The sequence below is a fragment of the Rhincodon typus genome, chromosome 3 (assembly GCF_021869965.1).
Source record: "Rhincodon typus isolate 14 chromosome 3, sRhiTyp1.1, whole genome shotgun sequence".
NCBI classification, from domain to species: Eukaryota; Metazoa; Chordata; class Chondrichthyes; order Orectolobiformes; family Rhincodontidae; genus Rhincodon; species Rhincodon typus.
In genome coordinates this window covers 36,555,872-36,577,760 of record NC_063334.1, presented here as the reverse complement: position 1 = coordinate 36,577,760, position 21,889 = coordinate 36,555,872, and the positions used below count along the sequence as shown (strand labels likewise).

Below are 21,889 nucleotides of genomic sequence, written 5' to 3'. Positions count from 1 at the left end.
AACTCCCATAATCATGCTAGATATTTTTTCATAATTTATAATAAAATAAAAGCTTCAAAGTTCAATGTGACCATTGCTGATAGATAAACAGGTGTGATATGAAACAAACATTGCTGTATTGTGCCAAAATTCAGCACATTCTGATACTTCTACATTTTACTACTCAATAAAAATATTTAAAATGAGATTTTATTGTCAAACATATACAGTTGGTTTTGTGGTTAGACCTGGAGCATAATTTGGACTTTGGGGTGAAAATTGTGATAGTTTTCAGAGATGTTTGTCTTGCTTAATTTTCTGCTCAGTATAGTTTGCACATCACCATACGTAAAATCTGCCTTGAATAAATAGATTTAAACAGTGGCTTAGAATACAAAAATAGAAATTGCTGGAAAAGCCCAGCAAGTCTGGCAGCATCTGTCAACAGAATCATAGTTAACATTTTGGGTCGTGTGACCCTTCCTCAGAACTGACAAGGGTCACTCGACCCGAAATGTTAACTCTGATTCTCTCCACAGATGCTGCCAAATCTGCTGAGCTTTTCCAACAGTTTCTATTTTTGTCTCTGATTTACAGCATCTACAGTTCTATTGGTTTTTATTTGCTTAGAACACAATGTATTTCAGAAAGACTGCATTAAAGCCTATGCTTTTATATGTTCAATCATGTCAAATTGCTTCAGTTTGTCAAATAGAGCTGAAAATGAGCTGATCAAAAGAAAAGAATTTTTTAATCACTGACTATGAATAGTCCTCTTTAAATAGCTGAAAATAGACTTAAGAAGAAAAGCATGAAAGATCATAGAAACTAATTTTATTCTCGATATAATTTGTCTTTGAAATGCATCAACCTTTTGCACTGTTTTTACACATATGGGCAAATTGCACAAAGAAACCTGATACAGCTTAATGGAACTTCTATCATGTATGAATAAAATTGTTTTGCTGTGACTCCCAAATTTTGACTATTCACAACAGCTCTCATGGTTATGTATGATAGTTTGCACTGGGCATTATTACAATGCTTGCCCACATTTGAAGTGCTGGAGCAAACATCAGTACTGATCCTAGAATGGCTGCCAGCAAAAAGAGCCATAAGAAAATCCGATCCAGGACTTGAGCTACAAATTTCCAGTCTTCCACAACCTGTAAAGGAAGAAAGAATGTTTAATAATGCAAGTGAGTAGTTATGAGTTTACCTGAGATTTACAGGTGGAAAAATGCAAAGAAAATTGTAGTGATAATGAGATGGTATGATACATACAGAAAAAGCCTAATGTATAAATGGATATATAGTTAAAACTTTAGTTGAGTCCTGCATAGTACAAATTACAACAAAGTGTGAACTGAAGATTACACCAACACACAGTTAAAGTTCAAAATGCTGAAATGTATGATAACCAGAATGAAAATACAGAAAATGTTACATAGAGAGAGATGGATTAAAAGAATATAGTCTACTGGTAAAGGGCTGAAGTGGTGAAGAGTGGCAATACAAAGTCAGCAATGTAAACTCATAGAAAAATGCAAGCTAAACCATGAGAGCTGTTGTGAAATTTTGTACAAAGGTGGTGAAAAATAATGTAAAACAAATAATATTTCATCTTAAAAAAACTCTATCCACCCAAAATTACAACTCATAAAATTAAAGTTAAAATATGATCAAGTTGAAAGCATAGTATTGGTCTTTGATTCTAAAATGTAAACATTCTAAAAGCACATGGCCAAAGGGCAAAAATTTGAGGTGATGTAAAAAAATGTGGGTGTGCTGTTGAATGGTTTGTCCCACTATCGTGTGCTGTGTGAGTGAAAAAGTTGGGAACCACTCTTCTAAGCCTTTCAAGTTCATCTCTAACCAATCACCTGTTAAATGAACATTGGTAAAGGAGTGTTTAGAGTATAAGAACATAAGGAATAGGAGCAGGAGTAAGCCATTCAGCCCTTCAAACATGCCTGGCCATTCAACAAGATCATGGCTGATCTGTACCAGGCCTCAACTCTATTATCATGCCAACTCAAAGTAGCTGACAACTTGCTGATATTTCAAAAATCTATGTCCTCTTGCAATATGTTCAGTGATCTAGCTTGTACAAGTCTCTAAGGTAAACAATTCTAAAGATTCACAAATATCTAGGAGAAGTGATTTCTTCCCATCTCAGTCTTGAATGAGTATCCCCAGGGTATAAGAATAGGGAAGTCTTACTGCAACTGTACATGATGCAGGTGAGACCACATCGGAGGTACTTTCAGTAGTTTTGGTCCCCCTTTATAAGAAAAGATATTATTCCATTGGCGGCAGTTCAGAGAAGATTCACTAGGATGATCCCTGGTATGGACAATTGTCTTATGAGCAAAGGTTAAATAGGTTGAAATTCTACTCACTGGAGGAGATCTCACGGAACATATAAGATTGTTAAGGGGCTTGATTGGGTAAATGCCGAGAGGATGTTTTGCCACATGGGAGTGTCTAGGACCACAGGGCATAGTCTCAGAATAAAGGGGTGCCAATTTAAGACTGACAGAAAGAGGACTTTCTTGTCTCATAGAGTTGTGAGTCTTTAGAACTCTGTTCCACAGAGAGGTGTGGGGGCAGAGTTCTTTTGCGTATTTAAAGTTGGGATAGATTGGTTATTGATCAGTATGTGAATCAAGCGTTATTGGGAAATTGCAGGAAAGTGGATGTGAGGAATAGCAGATCAGCCATGATCCTATTGAATGGTGGAGAAGGCTCAAGGATCCGAATGGCCTACTCCTGCTCCTGCTGCTATTAATTATGTCTTATTCTGTAACTATGTCCTCTGGCTCAAGACTTCCTCACTAGTGGAAACATCTTCTCAACATCTACCCTGTCAAGCCTCCTCAGAATTCTGTAAGTTTCAATAAGATCAGCCCTAATCTGTTTAGTTGTTTTTGCTAAGTCAACCCCTTCATCCCAGGAATCAGCCTAGTGAATCTTTTTTGTACAGCTTCCAATACCAATACATCCTTTTGTAATTACAGGGTCCAAAACTGTGCACAGAACTCTAGGTGCAGCCATACCAAGGCTCTGCACTGTTGTAACAACAGTTACTTTTTATAAACTTCAAACTACAGGCAATAAAACCTAAAACTCTCCTTACATTTTTAATTACTTGCTGGACCTGCAAACTAACCTTTTGTGAAACTTATAAAGAATACCCATATCCCTCTGTGATGGACTTTTTTGGAGTCTCTCTCCAGTTAAATAACAGTCTGTTTTTTGATATTTCCTACCAAAGTTCATTACATTACACTTTCCTATATTAAAATCCATCTGCCAGCTTTTGCCAGCACACTTAACCTATCTATATCCTTATGTCCTTATCTCAACATGCTCTCCCATCTATTTTGTATCTTCAGCAATTTGGATACATTACACTCTGGACCTTCCTCCAAATTAATAATATAGATTGTAAAGAATTGAGGTCATAGGATAGAGCCTTGTAGCACCCAACCATTTATGTCATTCCAACCTGAAAAAAACCGTTAATCCCAATTTTGCATCTTTTGTGTGCTAATCAATTCCCAACTCTTGCTTTACGTTAACCACGAGTTCCTGTCTAGAGCAAAACACCTTTTATTTGGTACCTTACTAAATGCCTTTTGAAAACCCAAATACTCCATTTCTATGATATCACAAAAAAGAGAGAAATTCCTTTAGAATGCTAGAATGAGAAAGAAATATCTGGAAGGCCATTCTACAGTGAAAAAAGAATGATCACAGCTATTTTTAAAAAAATCTTTATGGTTATTGAATTCTAGATTCCAGAATTATTAAATGCATCAATGAAGCTACAATGTTCGCTTCTCTAAATATCATTTTGTTTTGGAAAGCTCTGATGTGCACTTTGTGGATGTGTTGTTGTCTTTGTGCCCTTACCTCACGAATAGAATGCTCTTTCTTTATGTGGCTTGAGATGTATCTCACCGATTCAGCAGCCTTTTCTAAGATTGCGATCATAGCCGCATTTTCATCATTCTTCCCCGTGTTATGCTGATGTTTATCAAATGTTTTTTGCTTCACCTTCGGATTCTCACTTTTCGAACATTGGTAGCGATCAGTGTGGCCCCTCATGCATAATAGTTTGGGAAGGGTTTGAAGGAAGAGTTTTTTGACCCATGGGGCCATGGGGTGGTAGGTTTTTGAGGATCGATGATGGACATTTATAACGAAGACAGTGACAATGATCGAGAGTGTGACAAAGATCATAATAAAGAGCAAGTACTCGCCAATCAATGGGATGACCCTTGAGGAAGAAGGAATTATTTCTTCAATAAGCAAGAGGAAAACAGTTAGCGAAACCAGAACTGAGGTGGATAGAGATAGCTTCTCGCCTTCATCTGATGGTGAGTAGAAAACCAATACAGTTAAAAGAGATAGACCAAGGCAGGGGATAATCAGGAACAATGTGTAGAATAGGGGCAAACGCCTCAATACAAAGGAATATGTGATAAATGGATATAAGTGATATCCAGCCCTCCTCATTCCTTTCATTCCTGTGGCATTTAAGATTTCCCATTCTCCATTATCAAAGAAATCCTTTCGGTCCACATCTTCATCCACCAATATGAGATCAACCATGCTTCCATCGTAGGTCCAGGATCCAAATTTCATTGAACAGTTTTGTTTGTCGAATGGAAAAAATGTGACGTCTATTGTACAAGAGCTTTTGTAACTTGCAGGAGGTGTCCATCTCACTGTCCCATTGTACTTCACAACTGCCTTGGTCATCAGGGAAACTTCAAACCGTCCATCTGCACTAAAAGCAATGAAGATACTGTTAGGATCATAGCTGATATTACGACTGGACACGTGAGTTCAAGAATGAAATCTGGCTTTTTTAAAAAATTTGAAACTTAAAAATTTAAAAATAAATTAAACACAGATTTTCTTTAACAATAAAACTGAAATTTATTACACAAAAGTGAAAAATAAAATAAAAGAAACCAAGTTATCTAATATAAAACAGAATTTGCAAGAATTTAAAATGCTCAGCAAAACAACATCTCATCTACTACCTAATACCATTACTTTATAATGATTCAAATTCAGAGAAATTATCCTTCTGCATAAAATCTTCATTTCAACTTAACTGCTTCTTCCCAGTTCTATCCCGTGAGCTTAAAAGTCCTCTTACATGAAGGCTAACATAACTGAATGCTGAAACTTTCTCAGTCTTTTAATAATCTGCAGATTTCTCACCAAACATTCCTAATCTGGATGTTTTACAAACTAAACTTTTACGTTAGGGTAAGTGTGCTTTCCTTGAATTGTTCTATATTTGTCTCTCGGGTAGAAAGTATAATTTCTTCTGAATTAAGTCAGGTCTCCTTCAAAACTGCCTTAAAAGCTTTCAATCCTTTCAAAACCAATCAATTCTTGCTTATTTTAAATGAAACGTTCTACTTGGCATCTGTCTTTGCAAAAGAGGATGATTCTGCCTAGGTCATGGTGAAAAGAGAGGAAACTCTGTCACTGGAAGGATTCAGATTTAATGAGGAACAAGTCTTGGATACTGTTGGAGCTTCCCATATTTGAGAGATGCAAAATGGCAGGCAAACTGATTAAAACAGAATTAAAAGCCTATTCGAGCATTTAAGTGAAACAATGGTATCTTCGAGAAGGGGTTATTCTGAGGTAAAAGGGAGCTTTGCATGAACAACAGCTGCAAGGAGTGTTGGTAGAGACAGCCTTGATAAGAAATGCCCAAAGATAGACAGTCTGAATATTTGTACCAAACACAGATGAACTAGTGGGACTGTGGCTCATAAAAATCTGAAGGATTAAACAAGTTCATTAAACTACGACAAGTGATTGATTCCAGCCTCATTAGTGAAGGGATGTTGTCCCATAAGGACAATAAATCTCAGTCCATAAAACAGTCAGCCTAACTCATCATGCCTGGAGATTACAATGCCTGTTAAGCATCATGAGATCATGGGAACCTGGGCCTGTCCACAGGACTGTCCATCATTGATTAGTTGTTTCACACAATTGGAGGTGTAGAATAAGAGGAAGGGCACAGCAACCATGTTGTACGTAATTATTGTAGCACAAACTGTGTAAAAATATTGTATTTCACTGTAAAAACCAGACCGTGTCATTGATCTCTCTTCCAATCTGAGCCAAGGATTAAGAGAATGACTGGGTTCTCATGTTGAGGCCAGATGTGGGAAAATCTCTGGTCTTCTCCCTGCATGAACTGATGATTGCTTGAATAAAGACTGCCACATGTCTGAATCCTGCCTGCCTCCTGAGTCTTTGACCCTGCTCAGGGGGTTTCACTCCTTTTGATACGTTATTGCCAATTAAAGCTGACAAGGTACCAGGACAGGATGAGATACATCCAAGGATTTTGAAGGAAGTGAGGATGGAAATTGTGTGAGCACTGGCCATAAACTTTGAGTCTTACCTGGACTTGAGGCAAGTCTTAGAAGACTGGAGAATTGCAAATGTTTTGGTCTTGTTCAAAAAAGATTTTAAGAAATATCCCAGCAAATGTATACTAGACAGTTTAACTTCGAGGAAGCTTCTAGAAACAATTATTCAGGATAGAATTGGCAGTCGCAAGGAAATCGGATGGGTTGATTAGGAAGAGGCAGCATAGATTTCTACAGTGGAAACTGTGATTCTCTAATTTGCTGGAGTTTTTTGAAGAGGCAAAAGAAAGGCTTTTTGAGGGCAGGGCTGTTGATATAGTAAAGGGTCAGTAGCAATGTAGAAACAAAATTGGCTGAGCGATAGGAAACTGAGAATAATAGTCAATGAACACATTTCAAGCTGGAGGAAGGCTTGTTATGGAGTTCTGCAGCGATTGCTATTGGGATCCTTGCTTTTCCTGATGTACATTAATGATCTGGATCTTGGTGTGCAGAGGACAATTTCAAAAATTTGTAAATGACACAAAACTTGGAAGCATTGTAAGCTGTGAGTAGAACAGTGTGAAACTCCAAAAAGACATTAATAAGTTGATGGAATAGGTGGATAGGTGGCAGATGGGGTACAGTGCAGAAAAGTGTGAAATGATGCATTTTGGTCAGAAGAATATTGAAATACATTGTAAATTAGAAGGTAGAATTCTAAAAGGGAGTACAGGAGTGGGGGACTGAGGTCCATATGTGCACAGATCATTGAAAGTTGCAGGACAGGTAAAGAGAGCAGTTAATAAAGCATAAGTGCCCTCTGCTTTATTAACATGGGCTTTGAGTACAAGACCAAGCAGGTGATGTCGAACATTTATAAGGCACATGTTCGACTTTAGCTTAAGTATTGTGAACAGTCGTAAGTACTATACTATAAGAAAGATGTGAAAGCATTGGAGAGAGTACAGAAGCAGTTTAGGGGAATGTTTCCGGGAATAAAAAACATCAACTATGAGGCTAGCTTGAAGAAATTGGGACTGAATGCCATAGAGAGAAGCAGGAAGAAAGGATAATTGAAAGAGGTTTCTAAAATCAAGAATGGGTGGGATAGAGCAGATAGGCAGAAATGTTCCTAATGGTATAAGTGGCAAGGATAAGAGACCATTGATTTAAAGTTATCTGCAAAAGAAGCAGGCTTAATGTGAGAAAAGACATTTTCACATTGTGTGTAGTTAGCATATAGAAAGCAAAGCCTGGAGGGTGGTGGAGTGAGGTTCAATTGAAGCACTCAAGAGGACATTGGATGAATACTTGGATAGAAATATTTTGGCAAGGGTATGGAAATAAGGGAGATTGGCACTAGGCAGTGATGCTCATTTGAACAGCCAATGCAGGAATAATGGACCAAATGGCTTTCTTCTGTGCCACAGCAATTCTGTGATTCTGTAAACCAAAATGAAGCAAATGCATTCGATGTTTATACTCTCTGCCATAAACTTTACAATATCAAGAATCTTTTATTAACACCCCTGAAGTTTTGCAGTCACGTATTCTCTGACACATAGTAAATTAGGTTACAGTTCCAGAAGGAGTCTCTTACTTTGTTTTCTTTAAACTCTTCACAAAAGTAAACAACAGCCATATGACACTAGTTTGAAATCCAAACTGTAAAAAATTATTTTCTGTTGTAAACATATATGTATATAAATCAGACACATTTTTAATCACACTGTGCAGTTGAATATAGGAGGCAAAGAAACCCCCAAAAAGATGCTTACTAATGTCCGCTTAATTGTGAATCTACTGCCAACAGAATATTGCTGTTACAAGCCATTGGCTCTGGATGCTACAAACTTAGCAACAATGACTTTTTTATTCTTAAAATTGTTGGATTTGAAAAATGTGTGTTTCTGTAGTATCTATCTCAGCTTTAGGACTCCTAAAGGATATACCAGCCAGATATTCTTCTCCTTGAATGTAGCCCTGTATTAAAGGTAGCAAAATAAAACAAAGAACTGCAGATGCTGAAGTTCTGAAAGAAAATCAGAAATTGCTGGAAAAACCCGGCAGGTCTGGCAGCAACTATGGACAGAAAGCAAAGTTAATGTTTCGAGTCCAATGAACCTCCTTCAGAGTACCTGGACTCAAAATATTAACTCTGCTTTCCCTCCACAGATGCTGCCAGACATGCTGACTTTCAACAGCAATGTCTGTTTTTGTTGAACATAGCATTGTTCGGCTACATCTTTTCCCATCAGTGTTTTATTCCAATCTATCCTGTGCAGCTTCATTTTTGTCCTATTGACCCATTGATATATCAATTACCAACAAGACGACCAATCACTTGGTGGTGCCATAAATAGTTAATTTCACAAAATGTAATTTCATGTAGTCATTTCTGTAGGATACAGAAAAATTCCACCCTGTTCCTTATGTCAGGAACAGTCGCTCATGGATCAACTATTGGGTAGAGTGTCCATGAGTAAATCTGTTAGAATCAGTGGAATTACAGTGATTTTGTAAATCTTTATCCTCTCATTGAGATTCTTCCTAATGTTTGAGGCATATATTGGAGATATTGCCCAATAGATTGCTCCCGTATTTGTAAAATGACCCAAACCAATACAACTCCAGGTTCCACCAGGGTCATCCAATTCCAGGTTTCACCAAAATGTGGTGTGCAGCATCCCTTGAGAAAATCTTTTGGAGCAGATTGGAGTTTTTTTTTATGGTACTAACCACAGCAAAGTAAGTGTACGTGATCAGCCTTTGAAATTTTGTGAATGAATGAGTGGATGGGTGAATGAGTGAGTAAATAAATAGCTGAAGTGGGCAAAGGGTGGCTAAATGAGAATGATAGATCATGCAAAACTGGGTGGCAGTTCAGGACGTGGGTCACGTTGGGAGGGTTGTCAGTGGTTGAGAGAGAAATCAGGTCAGCTTGCCATGAGGGCTCTTCTGGTTGGAATTTTGTTGGGTGCTCAGGAGAGCAGTCAAGTCAGGTTAGGTTTGGAGGGTGGACAAATCAGGGGGAAGTTGGGGATGGGTGACGTTGACTGAGGGAGGGGGTCAGCTGTGTTGTTAAACAGATGTTAGACTCAGATTAAAGCTGTCTCACATTTCCTGAGTAACTATCTAGGTAAGTAGAACAGTTGATCTGATCTGCGACTGTAGCTCAGGAGGGTCTCAGAGATGGGGGGAATTATCATCAGATTTTGAAAACTTTCCAGGCAATTCCCACAAAGGTCTGTATGTCAGAACATCCACAGTGAATAAACATACATCTTCACTCATACATCTAGACTTTGATAGAGCCATAGAGTCAGACAGCACAGAAACAGACCCTTTGTTCCAATCAGTCCATGCCAACCATAATCCCAAATTAAACTAATCCCACCTACCTGCACTTGGCCTATATCCTTCCAAATATGACTTAATCATATACTTCTCCAAACTTCTTTTAAACATTGTAACTGTACTTACATCAACCACTCTCCCTGGAAATTCATTCCACACATGAACCATTCCCCGTGCAAAAAAATTTGCCCCACATGTCTTTTATAAATCTTTCTCCTCTCACCTTAAAAATATGCCCCCTAGTTTTAAAATCCCCCAGTCAAGGGAAAAGACACCTGTAATTCACATTATCTATTCCTGTCATGATTTTATAAAGCTCTATAAGGTCACCCCTCAACCTCCTACACATCAGTGGAACAAGTTGCAGCCTATGATGATCTGGAGCCTGGAAAGTTTGGCCTAATACTCCATCTACAACACTGAAAAGGCCATTAGACACAATCCATCTATTTCAGTGTTTAAAATACCTCCCTTCCTGCATCATCTAACTATGACAGTCTATCTTGTTCTCCGTCTTGTACTTACTGTATCAAATGTCCCCTTAAATGCAGCAATGCTTTTCACATCAACTATTTCATATGGTAGAGTATTCCAAATTTTGACCAATCTTTTAGCAAAAACTTCTCTTTAATTCTCTTCGAGATATATTTCTCCTTATACTGACGCCATTTCATTTTGGACTTTCCTACAAGTGGAAACATCTTTTCCACATTTACCCTATCAAGCTCCTGCTTATATATTTGATGTAAATATAACCTCTCAGTTTTGGTATCATCATTGTAAATCTTTTTTTTGCAGAGTCTCTGCAGTGTCTTATAATCCTTTTTGTAATCTGGAGGCCAGAACTGAGTACAGCAGTTTTTGATGCAGCAATAATTTTCTTGGCACATGTGATAAAACGGCACAAACATTTGCTAATCAAATATTTATAAAAATGGAGAAAAATGCATTCCTTTGCATCGTGTATACTCAATATCTGCTGAAGAGCACTTTGATCTTTCTTTACAATGGGAAGTGGAAAACTTCTGAAATTTTTCCTCTATGCCTGAGGCATTGCATTGATTCCTGCCTCCTCAGTGTTGCAAATTAGTGACAGAACTGGGCTGAAAGGCAACAGAAAAGTAAAATGCAACCAAAAGCAAAATTACATCTAAACAACTGAGTCTCTATTTTCTAAAAAAAAATAAAATTTTAAAGTATTGCTTACTCATTTCTTTCTCTCTTTTCTCTCTTAATCCACACTTATGCTCCACCTCAACTTTTCGTACTGTTCTTATTTTACTTTATATCCTTCCCTGTATATTCTCTTGTTTCTTTCTCAATCCTTTAAACTCATTCATGAAGAAACCGCATGCAGTTTATCATGTCATTCACTAAGTCCAGATGTCCCCTTGACCTCACTGCACCATTAACATGTCAAGTGTCCAAAGAATTGCAACCGGGAAGACTGTCAAACTGAAGAGCAAGGGGGAACATCTGCCCAATGGCTCATACCAGAAAATTTGCCACTCCATAAAATTCTGCTCTCATAACAGGAATACAGAGTACTGGGCTAATGGTAAGATTCTTGGTAGTGTGGATGAGCAGAAAGATCTTGGTGTCCACGTGCATAGATCACTGAAAGTTGCCACCCAGGTTGATAGCATTGTTAAGAAGGCGTACAGTATGTTAGGTTTTATTGGTAGAGGGATTGAGTTTCGGAGCCATGAGGTCATGTTGCAGCTGTACAAAACTCTGGTGCGGCCGCACTTGGAGTATTGCGTACAGTTCTGGTCACCGCATTATAGGAAGGATGTGGAAGCATTGGAAAGGGTGCAGAGGAGATTTACCAGGATGTTGCCTGGTATGGAGGGAAGGTCTTATGAGGAAAGGCTGAGGGTTTTGAGGCTGTTTTTGTTAGAGAGAAGAAGGTTAAGAGGTGACTTGATAGAGACATACAAGATGATCAGAGGATTAGATAGGGTGGACAGTGGGAGCCTTTTTCCTCGGATGGTGATGGCTAGCACGAGGGGACATAGCTTTAAATTGAGGGGTGATAGATATAGGACAGATGTCAGAGGTAGGTTCTTTACTCAGAGAGTAGTAAGGGCGTGGAATGCCCTGCCTGCAAAAATAGTAGACTCGCCCACTTTAAGGGCATTTAAATGGTCATTGGATAAACATATGGATGATAATGGAATAGTTTAGGTTAGATGGGCTTCAGATTGGTTTCACAGGTCGGCGCAACATCGAGGGCTGAAGGGCCTGTACTGCGCTGTAATGTTCTATGTTCTATGTTCTATGTTCATATATTCAATTTACCAGGTGATTCTTGTTTGGGATGTAGGCGTCGTGAACAGGTCAACACTTGATGTCCATTTCTAATTGCATTTGAACTGAAAGTCTTGCTGGTGCAATTTAAGAGGGCAATTATGAATCAACTACATTATAGTGGGTCTGGAGTCACGTGTAGGCCAGACCAGTTAAGGACGCCAACTTTCCTTTTATAATGGACATTAGTGAACCCCCAGATGGGATTTAAATTGTTTCATGTTTGCGACTAGGTTAGCTTCTGTTTTCAGATTTTATTGATTTCATATTTCATAACTTGCTTCCAATTAGCCTAGGGATCTGGATTACTGGTGCAACGATATTACCATGACGCCATCACCTCCCCATTCTCACTGTTTTCTCCATATCCCCGGATAGCTCCATGCTGGTGTCTACTATTAAACTAACAGGCGAGGGTTTCACAGCTCTGACCTACAGCTGCACACTTCTATTATTGGGTGGAGCTTCAAAGAGGGCACTACCATCCAGATAGAGCCTGACTGACACCAATAGATGAGAGTTGGGTGCAGAAAACCATCATGGAATGTGAAATACTTGTGCACTAGCTTCCCAGAGATTTTCAGAAACAATGCTTCTTGAAAAGGTGAAGTAGACTGGGAATGAAAGCAGGGCCTGACACATGTGGGGGAGGGGAGCAACAGGATCTTGTGGCTGAGAGAGAGTAGGAACTGCAGATGCTGGAGAATCCGAGACAACAAGGTGCAGAGCTGGATGAACACAGCAGGCCAAGCAGCATCATAGGAGCAAAAAGGCTGACGTTTCGGGCCTAGACCCTTTCTGATGAAGGCTGGCAGGTTACCAGTTGGGGCCAATCAGCGACTGATCAGCCTATACTGCTCCATCGGTCACCCCGCCCCCTCCAAGAGTTGCCAGCCCTGTCAGACAGCATTCTGGGCAGCAACCTCTGGGTTGGTTGTCATCACTGAAATGCTGTTCAGGGTCCCACTAATTGAGGCTGCAGCAAAATGAAGGGGACACCCCAAGCAGGCCTGGGGAAGGGAACACTCCAACAATGCTGATATAGCACTGGTAATAACCATTGTTGCCTGTGTGGCCCCTCTGTGCATCATTCAGCAGCCAGAAAGGAAGGAAAGGCTTCTTTGTACACCCTCCCCCCAAAACACACACACACACATTTGGATTGTGTAAGGAAATTGTCAGAGATCACCTAGTGGTCTCTCTGTGACAGTAAAGTGCCAGCGAGGACAGGAAGTGTCTGATAACTGACTTAGTCAAGACAACAGGTCAACCTTCACACTAGGTTTATCTCTCACAAAATCTCTCACCATATCTTACCAAATTTCCTCGTTAACTACCTGCCCTGGCCTTATGGCACCCCTTTCACCCATATTTAACCCCATTCTACCACTTGCCATCCCATGAAGACCCCACCACTCAGCAGATTTTGTTTAAACTAAAACTGAAGTTGCTGGAAAAGCTCAACAGGTCTGGCAGCATCTGTGAAAGAAAATCAGAGTTAATGTTTTGGGTCCGATGACCCTTCCTCAGAACTGACTGTCACTGGACCCAAAATGATAATTCTGATTTTTCTTCACCCATTGTTAGATCACATGTTTTCCAACAAGAGTCCGAGTCCAGTGGTAGGTGTCAAGTAATTTTTATTGTGATTTACAGCTCAGTTACAACGCACTGCAAGAAGGCACACGCAAAGCTTCAGAATATCTTAATTTATACACTGCAAACTTAGATGGCACGCCCCCCCACCTCCACCACCATTACTATTCATCAGGGGCACCAGGTTATCCCTTGTCATTGGCTCTCAGGTACAGCATCTTACACAGTTCAAGTTTGCTAATCACTGAGATGGACAGGCTGTGGTTACACCCCCAATCCTTTATGATGTTTTACCAGACTTTCTTACCTTTCTCCTTGAGACTTTTCACAATGGATGCTTATTCAAGTAACATTTGCCAGCTGCACTGTGTTAACTGCCAATCAATCTGCCTACTACTTCAGGACCTTTTAAATTTCTCATTACAGAGAATACAAAAGAATATTGATTTTTGATCAGTTTTAAAAAAGTTGCATGGTTACACCTAATGTTAGCATTCTTTGGCGAATAAGTTGTGTTCATTCAATCCACATTCTAATGTCTGCTAATCTCTATATTCATTCCTTTCTGCAATGAGAAGGTGAGCCACTTTTACTGTCTGAAACTAATTTGAATCTTTTCCTTTAATGCTTTTGGTGATTTTTTTTGTATATAAGTGGATGTATAGCTACTTCGAAACCCACATCTATTATTATGTTGAAGAATCTTAACTAAGACCTACATTTAATGTTGTAACAATTGAATAAATAATTCAAGAGAAACAATTAGTTAGTGTGAAATGTTTAACAATTGCAGCTGCACGTTTTATCTCATTTCAGCAACTTTGATTATAGAGAGTTACTATTGTTCTACTTGCAGAGACTATATTAAGCAAATATTTTCCCACACGGTCTAACTACTGACAGCCATGTTGTGCTACATTAGCCATGGACAGCTGTCGGCCATTTTTTGCTGCTCAGTGATGGGCAGTCCTAACGTCCATTTTACATTTTCAGAATCAAATCCACCCCATCTGAGAAAGAACAAAGAGACAAAAAAATCCCTTCAACACAAGAGTGTTTCCTGAAAGAAAGAAATTACTATGCAAATGCATTGCTTAAGTTCAGTTATAATATACAGTTTAATAAACTAGCAATAAACAAATTCTTGATAGAAAATTACTAAGACAAGAATTTGCTAAGACAAGAATTTGAAGGTTTTTATTTTGTGCTCATCAGAACTGGAGCACAAGAACCAGACTTGGAAAAAGTTATACAGCATGAGAAAAGGATGCCATTCAGTTGGGCCATCATTGACATGGAGGTGCAGCAAGAACAGTTACATAGGCAACAGCTTGACCAACCAGAATCTACCTGCTAGGTTTAAGATTTAAGATTGATGGTAAACTGTTCTTGATGCATTGCCATATCAATGATGCCCTGCCAAACTCACTATACCAATTAAAGAATTAAACTGTACCACTATTGGAGCTGTTATGATCAATAGTACTAATTGAAGAAGAGCAGGGGAATTCTCACCAGTGTCCTGGGCAATATTTACAGCTCAACATCACTGAAACAGATTATTTGGCTAGGAACGCATTTAACGTTTCTGGTAGCTAACTATGAACTAATTGCCTGCTTTGTTTCCCACATTGCAGTACTTCAGATGTACCTAATTGGGTATAAAATGCTATGAAACTGTCCTGTGGCCGTGGAAGTTGCAAAATAAGTAACAATGAGCATTTTCTTTTCTAACAGTTACGAGTGGTGCTGTTGAACTGGTGTGCTTGGTTTCTTCGGATGAAGAAGCCGGGAGATGGAAAGGGCAGCGTGCCGTGCAGGTATAATCAGCAACAACAAAGCTTCAGCTCCACAATAGCTTAAAAACATTTTATTAAATGCACAATTTCTGCAGAATAGTAATTGACTATAACTAGTAAAATAGTGCTAATGCAGATTCTGGTGTTGATGTGGAGGGTTTAAGGGTTGTGCCTGATGATAGAAGAGACTGTTGATGTGGAGTGGGGGCAGATGGTTCAATTAAATATTTTGTAATGTTTTGCTATGATAAAGGCCTAGTAGTTAATAGTTTGCATTTCCTGAGCATGCTGCTGTTCTTCCTTTTTCTGTACATCCTCTTATTTCTCCCCAGCTGGCTATAATGGTTGTCCCCCATGCAGAGAAAATTAATGGAGCATGCAATAAATAACAATGAATCCAAGTGTCTCTCAGAGTTATATACCAGAAAGCCTCGCCACCCACCTAGGTAGTGAAACTTCAGTTTGTGAATATCAATCTTTTGTTCAGATAGGGCCATGGGTCTGATTATATTTTCTCCTTTACATCTATGATCAAGTTCCATTAGTTAAGTCTTGTCTCTAAACAGCCAGTAGAGAATAAGATTAATTGCACCCTTCCTCTAATAACAGTTACTGAGCCTGTGGGTAACAAGCTATGTCATTATGACATACAATTGCATGGGAATGGGACCTGAGGTACCTAGGGCTCCATAGATATCTTCTCTTACCATCCCTTATATGCAGTCATAATTAATAAGGGTTGTTAATTTTCACTTTTAATCTAATTTGATCAATGCATGATTAATTATGGATAAAAACAAACTTGCACATTTTTTCTGTTAAAGACGGAACCTTTGAATTGAAATGTCTGTAGAAACATAGAAACACAGAAGATAGGAGCAGGAGGAGGCCATTCAGCCCTTCGAGCCTGCTGCGCCATTCTTCACGATCATGGCTGATGGTCCAACTCAATAGCTTAATTCTGCTTTCTCCCCATAGCCTTTGATCCCATTCACCCCAATTTATACACTGAACGTGGACTGCAACTTATACATGGATTCAGTATCACTGTATATATACTTAAACAAAGCCTCATCTTGTACATTGGTGTGAATGATCACTTCTCACATTGAACAAAAGGAATCAGTGTATAATTTGTTAAGCCTCCCATAATATTCCATGCAGTGCAGCTCATCCTACATTTTTAATAAAGAGTTTCTCTCCATGGAATATTGTTTTAAGTGAGCCATATCCTACATACTACATCTTACCAGTGATAGTTAGTCCCAGTTGGTCTTAACAACTGCATAAAACTCCCGAGTTGCTCCAACATAAGCATCACATACAAATTACAGGTTCTTCTCGTGAAAAACCCACTGCTGGTCACGACTACCTCCAGTGAAAGGATCTCTTAAATATTTATTGTTTTAAATGTATAAATGTATAAAATATATAAATTTGGTGACTTGTTCAATATAAATTCCTCAACCAATTGCACTAGAAAGAGTAACAAAAATGTAAGTTGCTGGTAAAACTCAGCAGATCTGGCAGTATATGTGAAGAAAAATCCGAGTTAACATTTTAGGTCCAGTGACCGTTTCTCACCAGACCCGAAACATTAACTCTGATTCTTCTTCACAGATGCTGCCAGACCTGCTGAGGTTTTCCAGCAACTTCTGTTTTTGTTCCTGATTTACAGCATCCACAGTTCTTTTGGCTTTTATTTAGATATCGTTTAAAGTCTGGCATCCTGGCACCCATACCAACTGTAAAAGATCACTGTGCACCTTGATAAACTTTGGCAATCTGGCACTGTCCCTCACCACACAGTAGCCACAAAGCCATGTTATTCACAGGCACGTAATCAGCAAGGCTAACAGTCCCTCTTATATATAACACCATTCTCTCACCCTCGTCACTGTGTATACACCATGCCAAACAGTTTACCTGTCGTAGCTACATCCCATCTAAACATCTTTGTAAGTCATTGCTACTGTGCCCCAATGCACACCTCAGACACACATCTTGTCATCGTACAGTAGGGGAACATCAAATACGGGCCAGTAATTGGACTATTACAAACGTGATCTTTTATTTGCAGCCAGCAAAAAAAAACAAAACCAATTGAGGCTGCAGTTTGCCCCTCCAAAAAAAAAAAGGCTGGCATTATGACCAATGAATATTTTACATTCCATGGTGGTCTTCTGCAGCCAGCTCTCATCTACTGGCACCGGGTATCAGTCAGGCCCGGCCTGACTTGTAGCACCCGAAGCAGATGAACTCCGTCATGTACAAAGTAAACTTCCTCCTCCCTATTGCCCTCATCCTCCTGTTCAAAAGACTGCTCCCATTCCCTCCAGTTCCTCAATATCCAGCACATCGCCTTGTTGCCTTCTCCAATTGTGCAGAGACAGCATACCTAGATCATGCAGGATGCTCTGTAGTATAGTGGAGGGAATGCAGACCTGATATATCCTGAACGGTCCTGTAGTTGTGACCTCTCCCTGATCTTGGAGATCCTCAGCCACCATGACAGCCTGCAGCTGCTTCTGGGCATGTCATCAGCTCTGATCATCCCGCGTCCACCTTCACCTTCTTAGGTAGGCAGCCACAGAAACTAACATGCAACCAGCAGCTTGGACACATGCCTCTCACTAGCAATCACCATGGTGGGAATGTAAAGAGCTAACCAGCTCTGATAACCATCAGTGGTGAATACTCTATAGATAAGACTTGCATACACTCCTCCATACAGTGAGACATGCAGCTCCCTGGTAATGAGAGTTGTGTCTCCATTATTCATTCAGCTTCAGGCTCAGCATATACAGGAAATTGGTGAAGGTGTTGTGCCAGCTGAGTGGCCAACATATTTCATTAAAAAGGAAGGGCATCCTGTGCTCTGACCCCCTTCCTATCCCAAACCCACATCAACCATGAAGCATGTCTTGCATACGATGGAGTCCATTGTAATACATGAGCGATAATGAAGCAACCATCTCCATCTCCGACAACACCCTTCAATGTTTCATACATTATGGGTTAGTTTTGATCAGCATTATCCTCTTCTTAAGTTATTGTCATTAATTTCTGCATTAATTCAGACACCAGTGTACAATTTACAAGGACCAATGCATGAGGCAAATCATCTTCGATCAGCATTTGAACCTTAAGAATGTTCCCTCTGCATACATTGCAAGTGGACAATGAAAATATTGTGATTCGAATGTAGCTGTATTTTGCAAGTTCAAGCTTCATGTATTTGCTCCTCCAATAGCCTGACGTCCAGCAGACAGTGATCCCAGAATTTGTTCTATAAAAAATGACAATTAGCCCACCCACACTGGCATTGTCTCAGCCATTTTCCAGATACATTAAACATCAAGTGAATGACAAGTGATGGCAGGGAACACAGTTTGCAGTAGGGACTGTCAGCATCAGGCTCTGCATGGTTGCCAGAAATCCTGTCCCCTCCTCCCAGAGCCAACTTGTCTCCTTTTACGTTGCGTTGCCCAATCAGCCCATTTCCACTCACTCCCAGCACATTGAACTTCACCTCCAACTGTCTACCATACTCCCAAAGCCCTAACATTACCCCACCCCTGGTCATCTATATTCCCCTTGTGGAGGCCATGGTGCCTCCACTGTCAATAGTCCCCCACCCCATCTTGAGCTTTGACTGTCCAACTCACTTTTGGCATTGAGCATCCCCCTTGCCCATTTTAGTCCCCCTTTCTCCTTTTGCAACCATCAATGCATGGCCCTCTTGTACCCTCTGACGTTAAACCTCTGATTGACTTTGACAAGTTATCCCCAAAAATGATTGACCAGTCCTTTGACCATTGACTTTGTAGCTCCCCAGCAGTTGATATGTGATTCCCGTGTGATGTCCCAATAAGGCCAACCATTCCTTACTTCCTGGACTATAGTCATGGACCCTGACCATGCCTCGTCCAAATGACTTTGGCCAAACCCCTGGACTGAGACCAATACCGATAGTACTTGTAACTGCTCATCGGCATCAACACCCACCCAGCCCTTCCCCACCTTTACTGGGCTGAGGACTGGGCCCTACCCAATTTCCACATGGTGAAGTGGTTGAATGAACATGCAGTGTGTTTGCCACATAGACAGCAAGCATGTTTTGTAGGTGTTAGATTGACCTTTCACAACAATACATCCCACCCTAGGACAAATCCTTACTGGCAAGCAGCCTGTTTGTGTGTCTGCACAAAAGAGCTTATCAATACAGCAGTACTGATAACTCGAAGCCTCTGGTCAAAGCAATAACAAGCATGGCATGGATACAGCAGGCATGCAGGCAGGTGGAACATGAGTGCGTGCAAGCATAGCAAGTGAGCAGCCCTGAGATGCAGCTTGGTCCATTTCTGGAGCTGAGTGCCTAATATTACATGCAATGTGTCCTTGCATTAGCCTTTCAATGCTAGTTGCTGGTGTGCTCTGCAACATAGGCCTACACATCGGTATTAGCCTAGCCTTCTCGATTACTAATGCAGTAGCATTACGAATCTGACACCACCTCCCTTAAGTGGGGTTGCTAATTTAGGTTGAAATTAATAGCACTTCACAGCACTTTGGATTGAAGAGATATAAACGATTTACCTATAATGTTGTCTAAATCTAGAATGTGTATCAGATGTTTGAGTGGTATCAAAATGGTACAGAAACAGCCCAATTGGTCTATGCTAGTGTTAATTTTCTGTATTAGTCTCCTCCTAGCTGGCATTGCATAACTTTATCAGAATTGATTGATCAATGTTTTCCTTCTTAGAGGTTTGGGAAATGCAGAAACACAAATACTTACTTTCCATATAATACTATGTCAGGCAGCCAGATTGATTCAGACGGAACTCGGATGGTGTGGATGCCTCCATAATCATCTGGATTCCAGCTTAGTTTGTAGTCATTCCACTCCTACAATAGAGAAGGGCAATCATGTTAATACATGATTAATTATCTTTTAAATATAGATAATACCATATTCATTATGTCAGCTGATAGACAAATATGCTGAAGCAATTCTGCAGAATAACAATAGGAATGAACTGTGTCAGTGAATTAGACTAACTCCCCATTAGTCGCCATGTTAACATGATGCTCAGGGAGGCCATGAAATGATCCTACTTGTTTAACCAAACATTCATAGCCATTAGTTGATTCTTTTCAGATAGCAGATATCTACTAAATACCAACAGGTAGAGCAATGTTGTTCACTTTCCTTTAATAAAAGTAATCATTCTGTGTTCGAAGGTAAGTCTGAGGGATAGTGCAGCACAATCCATCACAACATGATAAGATATAAATCGGCCCATGCTATCTTTTCTGTACAGCATAATACTCTGATGTTGCTTGCACTTGTATAAAATCTTTTCATGAATAATTTGAATATAATTGTTCACCTTTAATTGTTTAGATGAACTGTGATACCATAAAATAGTGTAGAAAGATATTATAACTTAGAGTTATCTTTGATTTTGTGTTTATGATTTCAAATGTGACAGGAATAGTTGTAAAATGAAGGTCAACTACTTCCCTGTGAGAATGGGAAAAGCTATTAAATTTACTGGTCTTTTAATTACCGTAGAGGCATTCCACTTGAGTTATGGATCCTGTGATAGCTTTCATTGTCAATTACACATGCTGAATTCCTTTCATTGAATGGCAACGCGAGGAGAACATACAACATTAATTCTAAGCATTGCTAACCTCCATGGACAACTAGCCTGCAAGTACAGGTGAGGAGGCATGTAGTGAAACAGATCCACCAATGACTACAAGGGAATAGCTGAGTGGAAGGATTATTACTGTGCACCTAATGTTTCATTACATTGAAAGTAGTATCTAGAATATTTGCTTTACCTGTTATCATTTGCAGTGTAACAGAGGTTCTTAATTCTGCACACTAACAATAGGAATGAACTACATCAGTGAATCATACCTAATTTGCCATTAGTTACCATGTTAACACGATGCTCACGAAAGCCATGAAATGATCTTCTTACCTGCTTTAACCAAACATTCGTAGCCATTAGTTGATTCTTTTCATCCTGCAACAAAAGACACACTGGTGGATGCAGTACAAAACCAGACGCTACTTTTAGAAGGTAAAATGGTATTTGAGCAAAAGATCTAAAGTTGTGTCATACCTAGTAAAGGTATGAATACGTTTTATATGATATTTTCTTTAAACAATGGACACAACAATGATTAAGATGGCGAGAAACATATGTGAATTTCTCAATATCAACTCCAGACATGTGTTCCTAATCAATTACCTGATTAAAATGTGGATAATCACACCTAACCATGTGCAAGTTCTCAAATCCCTTTGTTAAGGATGAACTGTGAACAGAATAAGAACTGGGGAGGCAATAGTGCGGTGTTAAAGTCACTGAAGTAGTAACGCCAAAGGCCAGGCAAATTTTCTAAAAGCACTGGTTTGGCCTACAT

General features: G+C 39.6%; 1 protein-coding gene across 1 annotated transcript in view; it reads right to left on the bottom strand.

Moving 5' to 3' along the window:
• Nucleotides 1–983: 983 nt before the first annotated feature.
• chrnb3a (cholinergic receptor nicotinic beta 3 subunit a) overlaps nt 984–21,889 on the bottom strand; it is a 40,309-nt gene continuing 19,403 nt past the window's right edge. Inside the window, exons 3-6 of the mRNA XM_048594716.1 lie at nt 21,442–21,486; nt 20,244–20,353; nt 3,898–4,777; nt 984–1,145 (exon numbers count right to left, since the gene is read on the bottom strand). Coding sequence (XP_048450673.1) covers nt 987–1,145; nt 3,898–4,777; nt 20,244–20,353; nt 21,442–21,486 — 1,194 coding nt within the window. The 3' untranslated portion in view covers nt 984–986. The remainder of the gene's footprint in view (nt 1,146–3,897; nt 4,778–20,243; nt 20,354–21,441; nt 21,487–21,889) is intronic.